This window comes from Convolutriloba macropyga, chromosome 6, assembly GCF_964194025.1.
Source record: "Convolutriloba macropyga chromosome 6, txConMacr16.3, whole genome shotgun sequence".
Lineage (NCBI taxonomy): Eukaryota > Metazoa > Xenacoelomorpha > Acoela > Convolutidae > Convolutriloba > Convolutriloba macropyga.
The window spans coordinates 13,800,038-13,820,673 of NC_134473.1; the positions used below are offsets into that span (position 1 = coordinate 13,800,038).

General features: G+C 39.0%; 2 protein-coding genes across 2 annotated transcripts in view; both read left to right on the forward strand.

Annotated features, from left to right (window-relative positions):
* LOC142341500 (large ribosomal subunit protein uL18-like) overlaps positions 1-20,636 on the forward strand; it is a 302,218-nt gene that overhangs the window by 126,998 nt on the left and 154,584 nt on the right. The window lies entirely within an intron of this gene.
* LOC142340806 (uncharacterized) lies at positions 12,933-17,278 on the forward strand. The gene is made up of 4 exons (XM_075391530.1): positions 12,933-13,220; positions 14,437-14,535; positions 15,219-15,390; positions 16,820-17,278. Exons 1-4 carry the CDS (start codon positions 13,154-13,156, stop codon positions 16,926-16,928), a joined length of 447 nt encoding a protein of 148 aa, XP_075247645.1. The 5' UTR covers positions 12,933-13,153; the 3' UTR covers positions 16,929-17,278.

The following is a 20,636-nucleotide window of genomic DNA, read 5'->3' on the forward strand; positions in this document are numbered from 1 at the left end:
TTGTTTAGTTTTAGGTTCATCTGACGGTATGTTGACTTTGTTATTAAATTTTGTTTTTCAAAACGGACAAAGTTTTTGATGTAATTAATGTTTGTTAGTGTTGTTGTTGTTGTTGTTGTTGTTGTTGTTGTTTGATTTTGCTGTTCGTCTTGACTCGCTTTCTTAATATTGGCATATCACAGCAATTTAATGCTTCAATTTTTACTCCAATCTTATCGTTCATACACAATTTTTTTGAAAAATACTTATGTATGGGTTTTGTGGTATTCCCAAAAAAATAATTTTTGGGTTCTCTATCTGTTCGTTATTTGGTAGACAATTATGCCAAAATTGTGGATGGGCGGGGTCGGAACCTTATGTGCCATCGCACATTGCTGAGCCGCCTTGTTTGTAACTGGGGTCATGTAGACACTAAGGGAGGTGTTCTGATTTGTTCCCAGTACTTCTGCTGAACTAATTTAAAAAAACAATCGTTGTAGCTGAGAAGTAAAACAGTCTACCAAATTCAAGTTTCCAATTCAACCTTTTTATATAGTCAACGTCATAAGTTCGTATAAAGCAACGTATAAGTATTGGCGAACATAGCAACAAGTGAGAGTTTAGACGGCAAGGTTTTTTTTGATGCTCTTTTACTGGTTTTTGTCTGATGTCATTGACGTCAGAATCAGTTCATAATCGATCAACAATCGTCTGAAGAACCTAAAAATATTAAGCCGAAAACCACCATAATCCGTACATATCGTAGTTATATTTACTTAAAATTAGGTTATACGAACTTTTTCCGAACTTTCTATGCATATTAGAACGTTTTATATGCATTTAAATACTCAATTCTGATTGGCTAATAATCTCTCGCTTAAATCTATTTAGTTACTAACATCCTCCGGCCCAGAAGAAGATGCTGGGAGAATGGGTACTAATTTTACAAGCGGGCGAACGAGCAATCCAGAGGACGTGCGCAATACGGCGGAGCGTGCGACGCTGTCTGAACCGTAACGGAGTTCAGTGATCCGAGCAGAGGGGTAGTAACCCCTCGGGTTGGTTTCTTCAACTACCCAAACCAAATCACCGGTCTTAAGGTGATGGTCGGCAGGCGTCTGCCACTTGGAACGTCGGTTCAGCGCCGGTACGTATTCTTTGATCCAACGAGACCAAATAGCGTTAGCGTAGGACTGCGCGCGGGCGTAACGTTTACGGTGATCAAACTCATCTACGCCAATGATGGAAGGGAGACTACGTGCTTGGTTACCGAGGAGAAAATGATTAGGTGTTAATGCGCCTAGGTCGGCCGGGTCGGCGCTTACGGGCGTTAACGGACGCGAATTAAGTGCATGTTCGACCAGACAAAAAGTGGTACTTAAAACCTCATCTGTGAGGCGACGTGTTCCAAGGATTGTGTAAAGTACGCGCTTGAAACTACGTACTAGCCTCTCCCAGATGCCACCCTGGTGTGGCGCACTGGGCGGGTTGAACCTCCACTTGATGCCTTTGTGGGCAAGTTCCACAGCGATGTTGATGGTATTCCACTTTTCGATGTTCTCGCGTAGTTCTTTTTCCGCGCTAACAAAGTTAGTGCCATTGTCTGACCAAATAATGGCTGGTGTACCCCGATGGGAGACGAACCGCTCCACTCCCATTACACACGAACTGGCGTCCATGGACGGAACGATTTCAACATGAACGGCACGAGTAGTTAAGCATGTGAAGAGGAAACCCCACCTCTTCTCGGTAGTCCTACGTACAGTAACGTAAAACGGGCCGAAGTAGTCGACCCCGGTGTTCGTGAAGGGAGGAGACTGGAATGCGAGTCTTTCTACTGGCAGTTGGATTTAATTGAACGCAGTGAGGATCGTAACTTAAGGATGGTATAACGTTCTTGCATTTTAGCCCTCAGGTAGTCAATACCTTGATGATGATGTTTAACGTGGGTGTGCCTGAGGAACAACTTTACAAATGCATGGCGTGCGTCAAGAACGATAGGATGTTTTACATCAAAGTCAACTTCGACCAACCGTTTGATGCGGCCGGCCGATCGGATTAGACGATTTGGCCCAATGAAGGGAGATAACGCAGCAATGCGGCTACTCCGTTTAACGGGTTTGTTTTCGAGGAGAATTTTTCTCTCTGCATTGAATGACTCCCCTTGCACAAGATACTGGAGATGACGCTCGGCTTCGTCAAGCTCCGTGGGGTCTATGATGCTACCATCGGCATTACGGTAACATTCGTGAGAAGGTAACAAGCGGAGTGCGTACGCTGTTATCCGTAGCAACTTCTGATAAGAACTGTACTTATCGAAGGGAATTAGTTGCGGGGGCGGTTCCTTAGTTGACTTGGTTACAGATACGGCCAATGATGTATTGGTTTTGTCAGTTTCCTTAGTTACTATACCAAGTTTGATGTTATTAACTACTTCAGTGCTTGGTTCGAACGGGAATTGCTTGGCTCTTAGAAAATCTGGACCTCTCACCCAGCTACTTGATTGCAAAATCTCAGCAGACATACCACGAGTGCCGGCATCTGCCGGATTATCGCTTGAGGCAACGTGGTTCCATTCGTCAACGCTTGTGTGTTCTAAGATTTCGCAAACACGGTTTGCAATAAATATTGGGTGCTTGGTTGCAGAGTTAAGCCATTGCAAGACAGTAGTGCTGTCGGTCCACATGAAAACCCTGTTGACTTTTACTGTGAGAGCTTGACATATATCTTGTTTCAATCGAGCGGCCAGTAGCGCTGCCTGTAATTCCAGCTTTGGAACAGTCATGACCTTCATAGGTGCTACGCGAGCTTTACCCAGGACAAACGCAAGCTCCGTTTGGGGCCCACTCGAAGTAGTTACTCGAGCTCGGAGAAATGCAACGGCACTGAAAACTTCTTGTGAACTATCGCCAAACATGTGTAGTTCCAGGTGTTCAAAGTTTCCGGAAAAGTAGCTCCTTGGTATAGTGATTGCTGCAAGCTTGGGTAGTTCTACACTCCATTCGAGGAACCTTTCAACAGTGTCTTTTGGTAATTCTTCATCCCAGTGCTGCCCGCTGACACGCCAGATGTCCTTTAGTAACAATCGGGCACCAACAGTAAATGGTGCCACTAGGCCGATGGGATCAAACACCTTTGACACCAGGCTCAATACCAAGCGTTGTGTTAAAGACTTAGTTACTGTACTGGAGGTACCCCGACTCACAACTAGAGTATCATTGTTGTGATCCCATTTCAACCCAAGCACGTGCGAAGAATCCTCCTTAGATGAGGCAATTACTTTTGGTTCGGTAGACTGAGTTGACCCATCAATTCTATCAGCCAGATTTGGTACATTGCTTACAAACTTAGTAAGCTTAAACCCACCTAGATGGAGAAGATGTACCAACTCCTTCGATCTTTTGAGGGCCCTCTCAGGTGACTCCACCGAATCCAAGTAATCGTCCATGTAGAAGTTTTCTAGGACGGCTTTGGTTGCTTCCGGGTACTGATTAACATTGACCCGGGCCGTGCGTTGCAGTGCATAGTTAGCGCATGTGGGCGAGTCTTTAGCCCCGAATATATGGCGCGTGTATTGATACACTACAACATTTGTTGTGGGGTCCTCCCGCCACAAAAAACGCAGTGATGGCTGGTCCCAATCAGGGACACCCACTTGGAGGAACATACCCTCGATATCTGCGGACACGGCAAACTGATGTTGACGGAACCTAAGTAGTACGTGGATTAGGTTTTGGAGCAGGTCGGGGCCAGTGAGCAAAGATTTATTCAAAGAAGTACCGTGGAACTTTGCTGCACCATTTAATACCCTACGCACTTTCCCCGGTTTGTTCGGATTGATCACGGGATGATGTGGGAGGTACCACTCTCTATCCGACCGCTGCTCTACCTTGTGAGCATCAGGGAGTGTTTTCAAGTAACCTTTTTCCAAGTCTTCACGGATGGTATTAGCATAAGTTTCTTTCAATGATGTATCTCTCGAGAGCCGTTTTTCGAGAGACTTGAGCTGTACCAGTGACGGAAAGTAGTTATTCGGGAGCTGGATGTTGTCATCAGCCCATAACATACCGACATCGTATCTTTGGCCGTTATGGAAAGTTGTTGTTTCAAGTATTTCCTGCGCGCGAGCATCCGCTGCGGATCTTGGGTCAACTTGCTTGAACGCGCCGTACGATTCCATATCATACCAAGATTTAACCTGACAAGCTAATTCGAAATCCTGTTCAATATTGGCTTTGAAACACGTGGAGACTAAACTTGAGCTTGAAGGGAGTGGGCCACTTAAAACCCAACCTATGGGCAAGCGGACAGCGAATGGTGAGCACTTTTCGTCGGCTGAAAAATACTCTAACGGGCGGATGGCATGGTAGACATCCTGTCCAAGTATCATCTCAATTTCTCCATAGCTATATCTTACTGGATCTAGAACTGCCAAATGTGGGTACGTTTCTTGCATGGACTTCACGTCAATGATGTCGGAACCTACGTTTAATGTTTCCCTCACGTAGGGACGTACAGTAAATGCTTCGAAGTCTTGATCTTTGTGAGGTGTCACAGTCAATTGAACCACCTTTGTGTCTATGAGTTCTTCTGTGTTTATACCCTTGACGGTCAGTTTTAATGCGGTACCCTGCAAACCGAGTCTAGCTGCGAGACTATCGGACACCCAAGAGTTACTGCAAGCGGTATCGCATAAAACCAACGCCGTAGTACTAGTGCCAGAAGAATTATTAAGTTTCAGCTCCGTGACCTGAAGGAGGCCTTTGACATCCGTCACGGAAGACAAAGTGGTTGTTTTGCTTGGTTGCTGTTGACCAGTAGATGGCCTACTAGTACCTACATTTGACTTCGAAGTATCAATGTTGTTGTTTGTTGAGGGTTTAGCTGGAAAAACCCTTTCAGCTCCATGAAGTAAGGTGTTATGGGAGCTGTTGCAACCATCTTTCCTACACTTACGGGGACTTGGGCATTGCCTAAACATGTGTTTATCACGCAGACAAGAGAAGCAGAGCTTTGCCTCAGCCACGACCTTGGCTCTCTGTGTGGGGGTCTTTTCCTTAAAGACACGGCATTCCCACAACCGGTGGCTGCCTTTGCATACAATGCAACTAGAGATTGATGTTGACGAAGATCTCTGTTGCGGCTTAGGGTTACTCTTCTGTTGCGTATTTGCAGCAAATGCCTTTGAAGCAACTTTTGATCTTGTTACTGAGTTGTTGGTATCCTCAGTCCTTGCTTTAGTTGCGGTATTCTTCATTAAATCGTGCGCTTCGGCCTTCTCTTTTAACCAATCGTTGAAATCAAGAAGAGTAGGTTTCACCCAATGCTTTTTGACCGTGAAGAGTGACCATGACTCCTTCATATTGGGTGGTAGCTTCTGTACGACAGTGTTGAGAAGCGCAGCACTCTTTAAATCCGAATCATATGACAGCGATTTAAAAACCCCGACAAGACTTGAAATGCACCCCGAGTAGTTAATGATGTTATCGCTATTGTGCATCTTCAGTGGTGGAAAGCTGTTGAGTTTGTCCAAATGTGCACTTACAACCGCCTGTGGTTGGCCAAATTTACGTTCTAAGGTCCTCAGTGCGTCTTTGTACATTGCGCCGCAGTAGGCGAACTCAGCTATAGCTGTTTTAGCTTTACCTGTTACGAGGGTCTTAAGGTATGTCAATTTTACATCATCAGTTAAGGACTGAGAGTCAATTGCGCTTTTAAACTGACCATACCATTCGTGCCACTGTAGAGGATCCCCACTGTATTGTGACAACTTCCATTCGGGTAGTGGGTCATTCCTCTTGCTAGATAAGGCGTCAGTGAATGCCTTAATCAAGCTTGCATTTTCAGATGCTGGCGCTGAAGGCGTGGGTTGCGGTGGGCCACCCCAACACAATGGTATCGGAGCAGTATGCCCGTATGTTGGATGTATAACCGGCGTGACGAAAGGTGGCGCGATGTTAGTAGTTGTACTAAAGGGGTTAACAGGGATGCTACAGTTTGCTGCGTGGTTGCTATTTGGATCATGTTGTGCACTCTTTTGCAGGATGGGATGGATGACGGTGGGGTTAGCTGTGCTTGGGGGTAGGTACGGTTGAACATTTTTGAAGATGGTAGCGTTATTTGTCGCCTGGTTTACATTTGGGGGCTTATCCTGAGGAAAACTCCACAATTTTAGATCAAGGTTACAGTTCAGGGGAGATTTTTGTGCTGTAGGACACGGTACCAGGCGGGTTTGAGGCGATTGGACAAAGTTTTGCTGTGGAATGTTTGGGACGGGTAGGTATGTTGCTGTGCTCGCTGGGATGGGCAACGGAATCACGGGAGATTGAGGATTAAATAATTGTTGAGGCGGGATTACGGGAGTTGGGTTCAAGAGTGGGTTAAGAGGTGGAGGGACTTTATGCGGGGAATGGGCAATAGGGATTTGTGTTTGGTGTGTAATGTTACTTTGAGGTGGATTCTGTTGTTGCGGATTATGAGGCTTCGACATATGTAATTGACAAGGTACACTGGAGCTTTTTGGACCCAAGAACTGATTTACCTGTGGGTTTGCTGAAAAATCAGGTACAAAAATGGAGTTCGTTGGTGCCATAAAGGGTGTCGGTGGCCGGGGAGGTTGCATAGGTGGTTGAGGTGGTTGGAGTGCGACATTTTGTACGTCGACTGGTACTTGGTTCACGTCACCACTGCCTGAGGGACTATGTGCCCTTTGATCAATGAGTGATTGCTGCAGTTGAGCCTGGAGATATTCCCGATACAAAGCTTCCTGCTGGGCAACAGAAATTGCAACTCCTGGCCGTGTGTACTGAGAAAGCATTTCAAGATGATGTAAGTTATCGGCAACATTACTTGGGTTTTCTGGAGGATTACTAGGGGAAGTATCTTTAACAGGAGGGTCGGCGGTTGCTGAACCAGGACGAGAAAAGTTTAACTCACTTGAATTACCTGCTGGAAACGAATTTACCCAATCCTGAACAAGTCCCTGACTTCTATCTGATCCCCTATCTTTAAACAGTTTCAGTTCACTTGAGTGGTGACTAAACAATGAATGATTATCCATTAAATCAGCCTCATCTAATTTAGCTGCTGCAACACGCTGGCGGTGGTCTTCCTCCAATTCTTCAAGTGCCATCTGTTCCATTTGTATTTCAAGCTCCTTTTTTCTCATGGCAATTTCGTGTTTTTGTTTAGCGAGGCGCATGGCAGCTTGTTCTTGTTTCTCGGCCTCTTCGCGTTTTAGTTTTGCCATGAGAAATTCATGTTTACGCTGGCTAGACATTGATGATGTTGTTCGGCGTGAACTTCTCTTAGATTGGCCTTGAAGATTAGCGCCATCACATACGGTGTCTCGGTCAGCAACTGAGTCAATATAGCTTCTAGCCGCAAGCAAGAATTTATCATTGTTCTTGGTTACATCATCCAACCATTGCTCAAGGACAGGGTAAATTGAATCTGGGTTCTCCGCTTTACTGGCTAAGTCAAATAATTCTTCATTCTTATGCACCAGTTTACTGAAGACATCCTTTAACTTAGAAACCAAGCGTTCAACCTTAACCCTCCTGTCTTGACGATCTATGGCATCTGTGATGTCCTTATGGATGTTACGTAATTCAGATTCCAAATTAGATCTTGCATTAAAGAGCTTTTTCAATTTATCCTGCTGTTCGGCCATGATATTGAAATGGCTAGTTTATCAACGTACAGTAACTTCCAACCAAACACGTGGAATGAGGGTTATACCGAACCCAAATGACGACGACTTGATAATCAAGACGTCGAAGAGCAGAAAAGAAGTTACCGAGTAATGAATTACTCGGCGAAGGTAAGCAAGAAGACGAAGCACGACGAAACGGGAAACGAAGCGGACGGGGCGGGAAGGACGGGCGAACGGCGCGCAACGCAACAGTGAACGGAACGAAACTGGCGAAAACGCGGGTGGTAAACGGGCGACGCAACGGACGGGACGGAAACGCTGAACGAGCGACGCACGAAGAAACGTGAGACGAGACGGACACAACGGAGGCGTTGAGCGAGTAGCGCGCAACGAAACGGAAAGGCGGGTCGGAACGGGCGGGAGACGATTACACAGCGAGCGGGGAGGTCGGGAACCACTATGCTAGCAGACCACAGCAACAAACTCAACCAAACAAACTAGCCGTAACTCCAGAACAAACTTAAGTCACACCCTAGGATGGAGGAGAGATGCTACTGCACGAGTCAAACTAGTACAAGTCATTATGGGGCTTAATATATACAAATAACGAACTAATTTACGGCAAAGCTGTAGTATACTAAATGGATGAAAAGAGCAAGAAATTTACTAGCCGTAACTCTAGAATAAACTTAAGTCACACCCTAGCAGTATTCAAACCTAAACAACCGATCAGCATACCAACAATATTAAACAAACTACAGCAAAACTTAAGTAATATGCAGCGCTTTTGTATTCTATGAAAGCTGGAAAAGTGAAGAAACTATCTAGCCGTAACTCCAGAATAAACTTAAGTCACACCCTAGAAGGCAAAACCTTAAACCAACTAACATTCATACAGTTACACGCAAACATACAGCAGCAAAAATCAAAATATACTACAACAGGAAGGCTAGTAAATTAGTAAAGTTGAAAAGTCGAAGAACAATCCAGCCGTAACTCGAGAATAAACTTAAGTCACACCCTAGAAAGCTGTAAGACCTGAACAACAAACCAGCATACTAGCATATTCAACATACTACAGCAAAAACAACAGCATACTTCATCACATATGACATACTATATCGAAATACGGAAAAGTAAACGTAGGAAAAGAAAAGCAAAGTTTTGGGAGAACGACGTTATCGAAAAAAAAAACGGAAAACGGAGAATTGTAAAGTTAAAGAACGAAAAGAACGCGGACGAAAAACGGTATATAAACGAGCGACGAGAAAAATTATGCGAATTCGATAATTTTGTAGGCCGGAGGTTGTGAAAATTTTCACAACTTTTTCTGTGTAATGAGTTTCACTCAATTAACGAGCCTTCTGGTTGAAAAATCAAAATTTCGACAAATTTGTCAAAAATTTTATGCCTTTGTCCAATTTTTTTTCAAGTTTTGGTCAATTTTTTTTGCAAATTCTTGATTACGGAACGATAATCCAGTAAACTGGACGGTTTTAAGCTTGAATATACGGTTTATCAATATTCGGTACCGATTTTCTAAAGTTTTAAGAATTGCATCAAAATTGACCAAAATTTTTCAAAATTGAACAATTTAGCATAATGTTTTATCGGCTTTCTCTATATCAGAGGTAATTTTTCGATTTACGAACCGACTTGATTACTTTTTCGGATTTTTGGTAATTCTGCCAAAAATTATCAAAATCGGTGTTTTTTTTCGCTCTTAAATTACAACTGAGGGTTTTTGGTGACCAGTTATTCAAAATTTTTGATTTGATTACCCCACTTAAAATCAAAAGTTCATGGGTTGGAGTTCTTGCCGTCTAAATTCAAATAGAGATATATCGAAGTAGGATATAAATAAAAATTTAGAGGTTCTGTCTTACAATTTGTTATTGGCTATTGTGTCAAAGCGCTGGACTGACACCATTTACTACTTTGGTACTCACTACCGGCGCCCACCCAACGATTGGCCAAACAAACCATGCTGCTCCCTGTTTAACAAGTCGTTGGTGTACATAGGGTAAGGATTTTGATCATAGCTGCTGAATTCACAGCTCGCATTTGCATTGTAGTTGCCTGCCAAGCTGGTTGTACGTAGTCCAGTCCACCGTCCATGATAGCCACTGTAATCTCTTGTCGGTGTAACCCTGTCTCCGGGCATCTATCACATTAGGGTCTGTCCTGGGCTTCGCAACAACTTGTTATGCGTTCAGAAAGTACAATTCCTCGTCAAATATGCACTGTCTGTCTCTGTTTCTGAGCGGAGCCTTACTTGTAGACAGTATATCCCCTTCTACTCCTGACGGGACCCCCTTCAGCGGTTGCTAATCCTCTTTGTCGCCGGTGCAGTATCTCATCGTGGTGCTCTTTAATAAGTGTATCCAAAGAATTAGGCTAAGCTAAAGCGGTCCCTTGTGGGGCGCCATTGCTCGGAGGAAGTAAGAATTGTCAGATTTCTATGCGGCTAAGTTGGGACAAATACGCGTCTGTAAACAAGTTCGTGACTGAACTCATTTGTGTTCATGTTTGTTCAACGCTTTTCTCCCCAATTTTGAATGCCCTGAAAAAGCTGTTCTGATTCAGAACAAAACAAGGCGAACCTGTAATGTGCGTTTGCACAAAATTTTCCGACCAACAATCTTTTTGCTTTAATTTTCCACCAAATGAAGACGAGAGAGAGAGAGAGAGAGAGAGAGCAAACTTTAGAATGACTTATTGTTCGAAAATAATTGGCGTATCCATTAAAAAAATTTGAGTTCTAAAGACTATACGCATGAAACAGTATTTTATTAGAGGGTCGATGAAACTGGCCATTAACGAGAATAAGAGATAACACAAACATCAATATGAAAATCAAAAAAGCAAGCCTTACTTACGACCAAAACTCAATGTATGTCTATTTTTTTTAAAAAAAAACTTAAAGCAAAAGTCAAAATAGCATCTGCTAAAGACTAAACGCATCCAAATGACATGTATTTTACGAAAAAACATGGAATCTGCGAGAATATTTATCAAGTAGACAGAAAATAAGAGGGGAAAAGTTAGAAAAAAACGTTTATACTTTTTGAAAACAATTAAACTCAAAGTCAGGAGAACAACTAGCCGTCAGCAGATATCATTCAGTGGCTTTATTGATACCTTCATAAAATACCATTAAGACCTGCCATTATCCAGAATGCCAAACGACAACAAAAAGAACAAATACAAGCAAAAATCAAAAAGTCAGTACAGTAGTGCGAGGAAACGGTGTCGAACCCATATGATCAAAATCTATTCACTGAAAACTTGAAGGTTACTTATTCCGGCTTATCTCAGCTCCAATGATGTGATATTTGATTTTTCACTGATATTCAAAAATATGAAGATCGGAAAAGACAGCAAAAAAGAACCTGAAAAACTCGTAGCATCAACGCCAAAAAACCAATCATTTATTGATAAAACAGCAATAAAGACTACATAATCGTTCAATTGAAAAAATTCAATTTTTCTTTTGCTGAGACTACGCTAAACGGTTGCAGAAACGAGACTGAAAGTGTGAATCTCAAAAAATTAAAATTCTTCTGGAAAATAATTTTTTAAAGAGCTTAAGACAAAGAACCGCAAAATTTCAACTAAAAATGGTGAATAGTTTTATTTGATGCTCCTGGGGAAGCCATTTGTACAAGTCATTTGTGAGACAAAGTCAAAAGACTACACCGTTACACAGAATACAGTCAGAACACAAATGATATCGTGGAAACTTTGTTCATCCAAAAATCCGAATAATTTTCGATGATATTTTTTTTGTATATTCATTAGCCTCACATTGCGCTTTTTGAAAAATAAAGGTATGATTTGAAATCATTCTCGTTTCTAACGAACATAAAAATGGAAAAAGGACGAGGTATTTCAAAAACTATGTACAGCGCCAGATTACAATCCGAATAAGTTTTGAACTGTAAAATATCATAACTAGACCAAAAAACTATTGTTCTTACTGTTTGCGCATAAAAAGTTTCAATTGATATCAAAGTAGATAATTTGACGAAAAATTCATTATCTCAAGTTAACGAATTTCGGTACTTATATACTTATACTTCTTATTGGTGTAGCAACTGAAACCATTAGATACGTCCTTTAGTAGTTCCTATGTACCAAATTAGACATTGGCTCAATTAAATTCAGGAGTGAGACGACAAAAAGATCATCAAATGATGGCAAAACTCAAGAGTTCATTTAAAAAAAATTAAGAAAATATTATGTCAGAGCCATAAAAACCCTGCGCTTTACACATAAAACAAAATATTGTTTAAATGAACATCATTGGGGCTTAAAGTGAACTCCTATTAACTTATCTTTGAAATGATCAGAAAGTTTGTCGTGTAATTGGGCTGAAAAAAAACTAAATTACATTCTGAATCATTTCGTAGCAAAAATCAAAGATGAGACCAAAACTTGCCTTGCTATCACTGCGCGGTTGTTGAAAACGCAATTACACTATTCATTGGCTAATAATTTTTAGCATACCGAAATCTTAATATAGAAAAATAAATTTTGGATTTTTTGTTGTAAATATCGATTTAAATTACCGAAAGACCGCCAAAATGTTATTCACAGAAAGCTTTCATAAGAAACGGAGGTGAAACAACTAGCCAATATCTGATAACAACAAGTCTGTGTCAGGGGTTTTATCTCCTCACCACTGGTTAAATTGTATAAATTTGGAAAAATTGGCATTTTTTGTGCCATTTTTACTGAAGAAAAAAGAAAACACGAATTTCAAAAAATTTAGCTGAAAGTTTTGTCAAAGTAGTTGTTACAAACAATTCACCAATTCTCCTCAATCTTTAAACGCAAAACCATTGAGACCTTCGTTAACAATCTTATTATCGTATTGTAGCAAAAATTGATCAAAGATTAAGCAAAAATAACGAAAAATGTGAATTAAAAAAAACCAAAGTTAGGCTAACAAATCTAGAAACCCCCTTAACTCCTCGGGAAAAACTAAAGTCAGAAAAATCTTCAATACACACACACACCCACACACACGCACACACACACACACACATATATATATATATATATATATATATATATATTTATATAGACTTGTAATCATTATTGTCTTGTCAAGACACGAAGTCATGTGGATGTGGATTTCAAATAATAAACTTTTCTTTTCATGAGAACCTAAGAAACCTCCAACCAGAGAGTTTAAAGTACCGCGAAGCGCTCATGATGCATAAGTTGTGCGTGACCAAGTTGTTAATCATTGTCAAACACAGACTTCTTAAATAGTTTGACAAGCGCAAACAAACTAACGTTTGCAAAATTAATACAATACCATATAGCAAAACTGAATTCACTTGAACAACTTTATGCGATCACATGAACTCGTAATCGACTATTATGATCTAAGAATTCTCAGAACGTTTAGCTATCTAAGTTGATATTATACTAATTGATAATAAGTCGAGATATTTTTACATTCAGATTCGAATTTGACCCTTTGACCGTGAAGAGGTACCTAATAGATGAATGGTGCATGAAAGGATCTGGTCGTTTGTTATATTTTCTATCGTCATTGTCAATGTAGCTTCTTCAGGTTAGTTTCTTCATACAAAATAGCAAAATGGCCACATCAATTTTTTCCATGCACATTCAAAACCCAGGTTGAGGTGCAGACCCAAATTGGTTTATGATCAGACCCAGTCGAGCGCACATCCGTGTTTTCCCAGACCGACATTGCAGGGTCTGGACGGAAGTTCGAGCGCACTAAAGTCTAGACCATGGTCTGGAGTTGGTCTGGTCAGAGGTCAATTTGGTCTGAAAAGTCTGATCATAGGCGTATTCGAGCGCACTTGAGTCTGATCATAAACGGTTCGAGCGCAATTGGGTCTGATCAGAAATGTTTTCGAAGGCAATGGTCTGAATTTCAGTCTGGACCATGGTCTAGAAATGGTCTTATCAGAACGCTTTGGGTCTGAAAAGTCTGATTCGAGACCCTCGGTGTCTGGAAAGGCTGATCAGGGTTAACTTGGGTCTGGAAAGGCTGATCAGGGTTAATTTCGGTCTGGAAAGTCTGATCAGACGAAAATTTGGGTCTGGACCTCAACCTGGGAATAAGAGATCTTAGCTTGTCTAGTGAACAAAATGAAAAATACCACAAAAGCTAATGTTAAAGTAATATTCCAATCGTATTAGGGCAACCCTCACAAAATAAAAATTAACAAAGGAAACTGAACCATGATAGCCATAATTCCCAAAAACATTTCACAGCTCGTAGCTCAACAGTTGCGGGAACACACTCCTTAACGTCTGGCTATGGATAAGACAAACAAAACGGAAGGAACAGTTGATGCTGTTATCGAAGATTATTACGAATTTGGTTTCTCGTGCTCCGAAGTTAGCACAAATATTGATTTCCAAGAGTAGTGATAACAAAACTTGATTAAAAAACTACCATGGATAAAATTCAGATCTTTTCTAACCTAATTTAAGTAAAATAAGAGTGCAACAGCGCCTTGGAGAGTAATGTCAACATTTTTTCAGCGAATAGCTTTTTTTTATTTAAAATTGGAACGATCTCGATAGTTCGGAAGCCAGATTTATTGTTCGTAGCACGCAAAAACGACTAAAAACAACACTATTATGAAAATGGGCAAATTGCGCCAAATATTTAGAATTAAATATTGGTAAGGGCCCACTCTGCTCAAACTGAAACTGTGACCTTTGATTACAAAAATTGGCCCGTGAACAAAAAAATTTCATTCGGTTCGCCAACAAATTGAACTGCTTTGTTGAAACTTGCATGTTTTCAGTGACCTTCTTCTGCTGGAATTGTGCCTCTGATCAGGACTGCTGTGACAACTGGGCTGGATTGCCCTACTGCTGCCAAAACACAGATTCAAATATAGCAGGTTACATTACTTCAACACAAAAAAGTTACTCCAAAACACACATTTTTTCGCAGACTCTTCATACGGCATTTTTGTTTGACAAATGAAATCAAACGTTGTCGTGGTGATGAAAAGTCTTAGAATGGCTGGGGACAAGGTTACTTTAACCAATGTGTTTAAATTAACCTGGTACCCAGCAATTCTAAGATTGTGAACAAAAACTCTTGTGTGAACAAAATACCTTTGATCACACTAGTGCGCAATTTTTTTTAAAAGATTTTATGCCCTTTGCAATCATGCTTTTGCTTAAGCAGAAGCATGATTACAAAGGGCATATGATCTTGCGAAGCATTGCTCACTAGTATGAACAGAGGTATTCTTTAATCAGGCATCAGTTATTGATGAGCAAATAACCTGAAGCGGATAGTAGTCTGATTACAAAATTGTTTCAGTTTTAGGCCAATGGAGCAATCGGCTGCTTTTAATCAATAAAATAGTACTAATTTGTCTGCAGTGAATTGCACATGGTCCACAATTTGTCCAGTGTGCAGAATTGCACATGGTCTTAATTGGTTCGTAAGCTTATATACCTTTTAAATTCCTATTATTTGTCAAAATCCTATATCACTCGGTTTTCGGGTGTAAGTTGTATTCGCGAATGAAGGGAACACTTTCATATAATTCGACAGTCTTCTATACTTCAGGTTCAGTGGCTCAGCAGTACTACTGCCAGACAGACGATGACTGTCCCACTCTGTTTGACAGGAGTAGGGGACAGATGGATCTGGACAAGTGTTGCCAGATGAGTCACAAATGCTGCGCCTCTTGGGAACACTACGAGGACTCTCTCGACACACTCGCAGCTTCTTTCGGAGGGTATGACTTTTTCAAAAAACAATACTTTTTCTATGTTAAGGCGGAAGAGTGATATAAATAGTTTCAAAATTTGCTCGAGCTTATCAAATGATTTGCTGTTAGATAACTAATGGTTTCAACCTTCTGGTTTCATAATTGATATCCGGTTTTCACCCGTCAGAATATCAGACTCTAACAGTCATTAAACTGAAAATGCTCTTTCATGTTACTTTTATGTTAAGTTCTGTCTGATCTGTCCAAAACGCCACATAATTATGCCTAAACCTAAATTGGCTGAATTGCCCTTCGCAGTCTAGCGTCCCAAAAAGTGGTTATTTCACATTTTGGTGAAATGAATGACATTCAAAAGTGAAAACTAGGTTCAATTCTTGTAATACGTTTCAGTAAAAATTAGGTTACTGAAATTTAAGAACTTTGTAACCAAAACTCATTGAATATCTAAACTCCACTAATTGAGCTCTTAATTGTTACTGGACAAAATCATGAAGGAAAACAAACAAAAATGAACCTTTTCTGAAATGTTTTATCATTCATTTTCCATTTGTTAAACGCCACGTTCTGATTCGTATAGAATCCATAGTGATTTTTCCCCAAAAAATGCTGACAAAAACATTAGGCACAAACATGCACTCTTAAAAAAAATTATTCGAAAAAAAATTCTTTAACATCTGTCCTGTCCCAACTAAGCGTTGATGCTTTGTTTCGCGTTTTCATGCGTTTTGTGCCTCAACAATTAAGGACAAACTTATGAAATTAAGTCAGTTGATATGCTAGAAATAGTTACCCTGAGAATCAGAACATGGGTTATGAAACTGGTCACTCAATTTCCGCAATTTTAAACTGACCACTTTTATGGTAAGTTGTTACCAATTTCCTTTCAAAATAGACTAATTTGTGTTTTTAACCCAATTCCATGAAAATTTTTGAATCCCATGTATTAAGATTGGGATAGGGAAATTTGTTACCCGCTCGATCAGATTGCATTGTGACGGTTTAGGTAATCCTTTGCTGTGTTTTGGTTCCACAATAACTTAGCATACAATGCAACTTGGGCCATATTTCCAAAATTACAAACACGACAATTTGAAAATGCCAACTAATGATTATAACAAGTCAATTTTTCTTCCATAATTTCTCTGAAGATTACGTTGTCAGATCGAATGGACTGAAAAAGTTTTTAAAAACCCAAATAAATTTTTTAGCGCAGTTTACGAGTTTATCAAACGCGTAGATATTCTTTTTAGCGTCACTAAAAATTGACCATTTATTATCAATATTGAACTCGTTATTCAAATAACCATTCCGTTTCAAGATTTCCTTAAACAAACATTGTACAGCAAATTTTGTACGCCGATCTGTTTAAAAATGGGCATGTCTGTTTTTGATGTGAATATGGATCGATTGGATTAAATGGTTTGTATAATTCTAGGATAATCCCTTTCATTCTGGGTGTGTGCTGTGTGGCTCTATTACTGTTTGTGGCCTTCTGTTGCATCTGCTGTCGAGTCATGTGCTGTCGACCAAGAGACCAGTTATGAACAATCTACCCCAGTCATTCAAAAATATGCTTTTCAAGGCATCTAGAAAAATTTGGGACTTTTTTCTCAGGCCTTAAATTATATGCAAAAGGCGTTCTTTAATCTTACAAGATGAGAAAATCAACTTTTTAGATTTTACGGTAGTTTTGAATGACCGGGATGTCCCTTTTAACATTTTATTTTCCTGTTTATCAAATAGGCTACAATTATTGCAATAGTTTACAATTCAATCTACAATTGAATAAATTATCATTTTCACCTCGCTTGTTATCAGTTTTAAATTTTGTTTATTCAAAATTTTTACTTTGATATGATATGTACTTCAGATGAATTGACTTTTGACTAAACGACTGTTTCTTAATCATTATCTGTCCAGTACTTGCATATCACACTTCGAAAGCTTTTTAGTAATCAATATAAATTTCTATTTGCTATCATAATCATTACCTGAAAAACAATAGTCACCCAAATTTGATAGATTACTTTTTTTCACAAGTTACAGTTAAAAAGGTTTTGTACCATAAAAAACTGAAGGCTGAATTGCTGCCGAACGAATGCCAAGCGAATTTTAAAAATTTTGATGTCATCTCGTAGTTGAACATAGTCCTGTTTCTTGATGAGAGCATACGAGAGACTTTGTCGAGAGGATACATCAATACCAATAAGCATTAAAGATGGTAAAAAAAACTTAAAAGAACAAAGTTCAAGCAGCGTGCATATAAAATTGGACCTTAAGAGTTTATCTGGTTTCTATTTTTGATATCGATTTCCAATAGTAACTGCGTTGATTCTAGATTATATTGCTTAGCAATTGCTGCTTTGAGCACAATGAACTAGGTATAAAAACTAGCCTACAAAAGTCAAAAAGATTTCACGCAAAATGTTGAACTAGCTGTTAACTAAGATAAAGCGAAGCAAACTTTTATTTGATGAAAGAAACATATCAGGAGAAACCCTGGCCTACAATTCAAAGAATTTTCATTCACTTAATAAAAAAGCAGATCTAGAATGGATCGAAAAACCATTTAGAAATCCGAAAAGAATAATTGACAAATAGTAAAACTCATCTCAAAATCAAAAAGCCACATGTCATCAAAACAGCACTAGCAAGGCATTGAAAAATTGCTCAAACACCGCTTTGTTTTCACTCTGCTTTAAAAATAGAGTAAAAACTCCACTCCGCAAAACAACTGGATTTCTTCGCTCCACTTCAATGGGAATTCAAACACAATGATAATGTGTCGGCAGATCTTAAAAAAAACAGCCGGAAGAATTCCGGAAACAGACTGAAGTCAAAAATTGCCCATCTCAAAAGATATCACGAACCTTCTGATTAATTATAACAAACAATGTGAAACAACAACAGGCAAAATAACAACAAAAACCAACAAAATTTTTTAAAGCCCCTGATAATTTTATTTTAAATTTGCGACTCCAAAACAATAACTGACAATTAGTCTTGCAACACAATTAGTTTTCACTTAATAAACAACTACCAACCGACAAAAGCAAAAATACTCATACTGAAAATTGAGGAGAAAAAGTGAAGAAAACGTCAAATTAATATTCTCTACGAAAATCATGATTAAAATTATCCACAAAAAGCTGAAACTATAATTACAATCCATTATTTAGAGAAAAGTTGTACTACGGCCTTTGCTGAGCCATTTACCCACCCACAACCCGGCAAAGAGATATTAAAGAAATAAAAACGGAAAAAGAAAAATCTGAAAAGAAGTTTGTATTATTCATTTCAATAAAAAAAGGTTTGTATTGCCCTCAAAGGTATCTTTTAGGAACAAAAGCTATAGAATAGCTCTAAGGTAATAATTGATGTGTATAAACTATGACGAGAAGCTAGAAATCAGAAAATATACACAAAAACAATAAAAATCTGTGCAACGAAACTACTCAAAATTAATATTAAATATGTCGGAAAGCAGCCAAAACACCGAAAACAGCTAACTTCAGCCACAGAAATCCCCAAATGCTATAAAAATTTGAAGAATAGAAAAACTGCTAAGAACGCATCAGACATGTCCAGATGCGAACCAATGGCTCAATATTGATTCTAAAAACTTTATTTTCAGATGGTCAAAGATTTCAAACGCATTAATACTAGTTTAGGATAACGATACAGACACTTTTAACAGAAAAGGAGAAGATTAAAAGAGAATCCCAAAAATATCGTACAAAACTGCTCGATTTGAGAAAGTTTTTTCGCACCTAGTTATCACGTTTATTCTCCAACAAAATACGCTCCAACAAAATCACAATTAAGCTTATACGGCCGGAAAACTCCGGAATCGGAATTCAAGTAAAGTTTAACTTACGCCTTAGCCAACCATTGATTGACAAAACTGTTAATTTCATCATACCGTTCAATTTTAAACATACGGAAGAAACAAATTATCAGGAGACAAAGCAGATTATAACAAAATGTTGGGAAATTTTATAAGTTGCTACTCCAAAAGCATTGTTTCTAAAAAGATGTCTGGTGAGATTTAACTGCGCTCAACAGATGAATGCCATCCAATGGGAAAACACTAACTAACGATAGTTGTTGAAATAGGGAAAAACCGAGCAGAAAGAGAAGAATTAAAGAACCACAGAGAATAAAAATTGCAATGTCTGAACAACTGTTTTTAACACAACTTAAAAAACAATTCCTGTTGATGCACTGAGCACACAAACGACAACAAAACACTTAAAACATTATCAATAACAAAAACAAAAAATTGCAAAACTGTTCATTTTATTAAATTTATGCCAAAAAACGTTAATAGTTTTAACTTTGCACTATTAAACATACAAACAACTCTAAATAAACAATTGAAAGTGAAAAAATATTTTGAAAGTCAATAAAAACAAAAAAATTGGACAAAAAACTTTCAAAACAGAAAAATTTACAAATACTTGTTTAATTTGAGCCTATTTTTTCCAATAAAACAAACTAAAATTAAAATTAACGATATCAAAAATTCCCTAACACAAATATTAAAACCACTTCATGCCAAAAAAATTACTTCGGACAAAAAAAAACAAAAAAAGATACTACAAGATTGGCATGGACTATCATGTGCTAAAGCAATTGTTAGATTGTGTAGTTCAGAACAACTACTTCACGCAAAAAAGCAAAGTAAAAACAAACAAGCTGCTTCATGAAAACCTCACGTGGTCAGAACATTTCCCCCGCATAGCGAAAATTCTTTCATATGTACTATTTTGCTCTCTCAAAAGCGCATCATAATTCCAAAATTATTAATTGTTCTCTGCTCTTCAGTTAAGTCATTTTTTTGACCTGAACTATTAGATATCACACGCGGCTTTGACTTTTACAACCCATTTTAGATACTCTCAAAAAAATATCGATGAAAAAAATGACGCTTCACCACTACCCATCTTTGCATCGTAAAAAGACAGCGTCAAAACAAAACAATACAAAGCCTGCAAACTGCTGGAAAGTAGCCACCGTTGACGCAGTTGACGCATATCAAGATTGAAACAGAAAAAAAACTTGATAGAAATTGACAGATTATTTTCCTAACATTTGAGAAAGTGATCTAATTCACTGTGCAGTTCCAGTTACATTCTAAAACTATACTGAACTCAGCTTTAAAACTGAAAAATATCAAACTTAATAATAATGGCAGCCAGCAATCAGCGTGACCAAAATCATCCCTTCGATTTGACTTCAAAAATCATGAA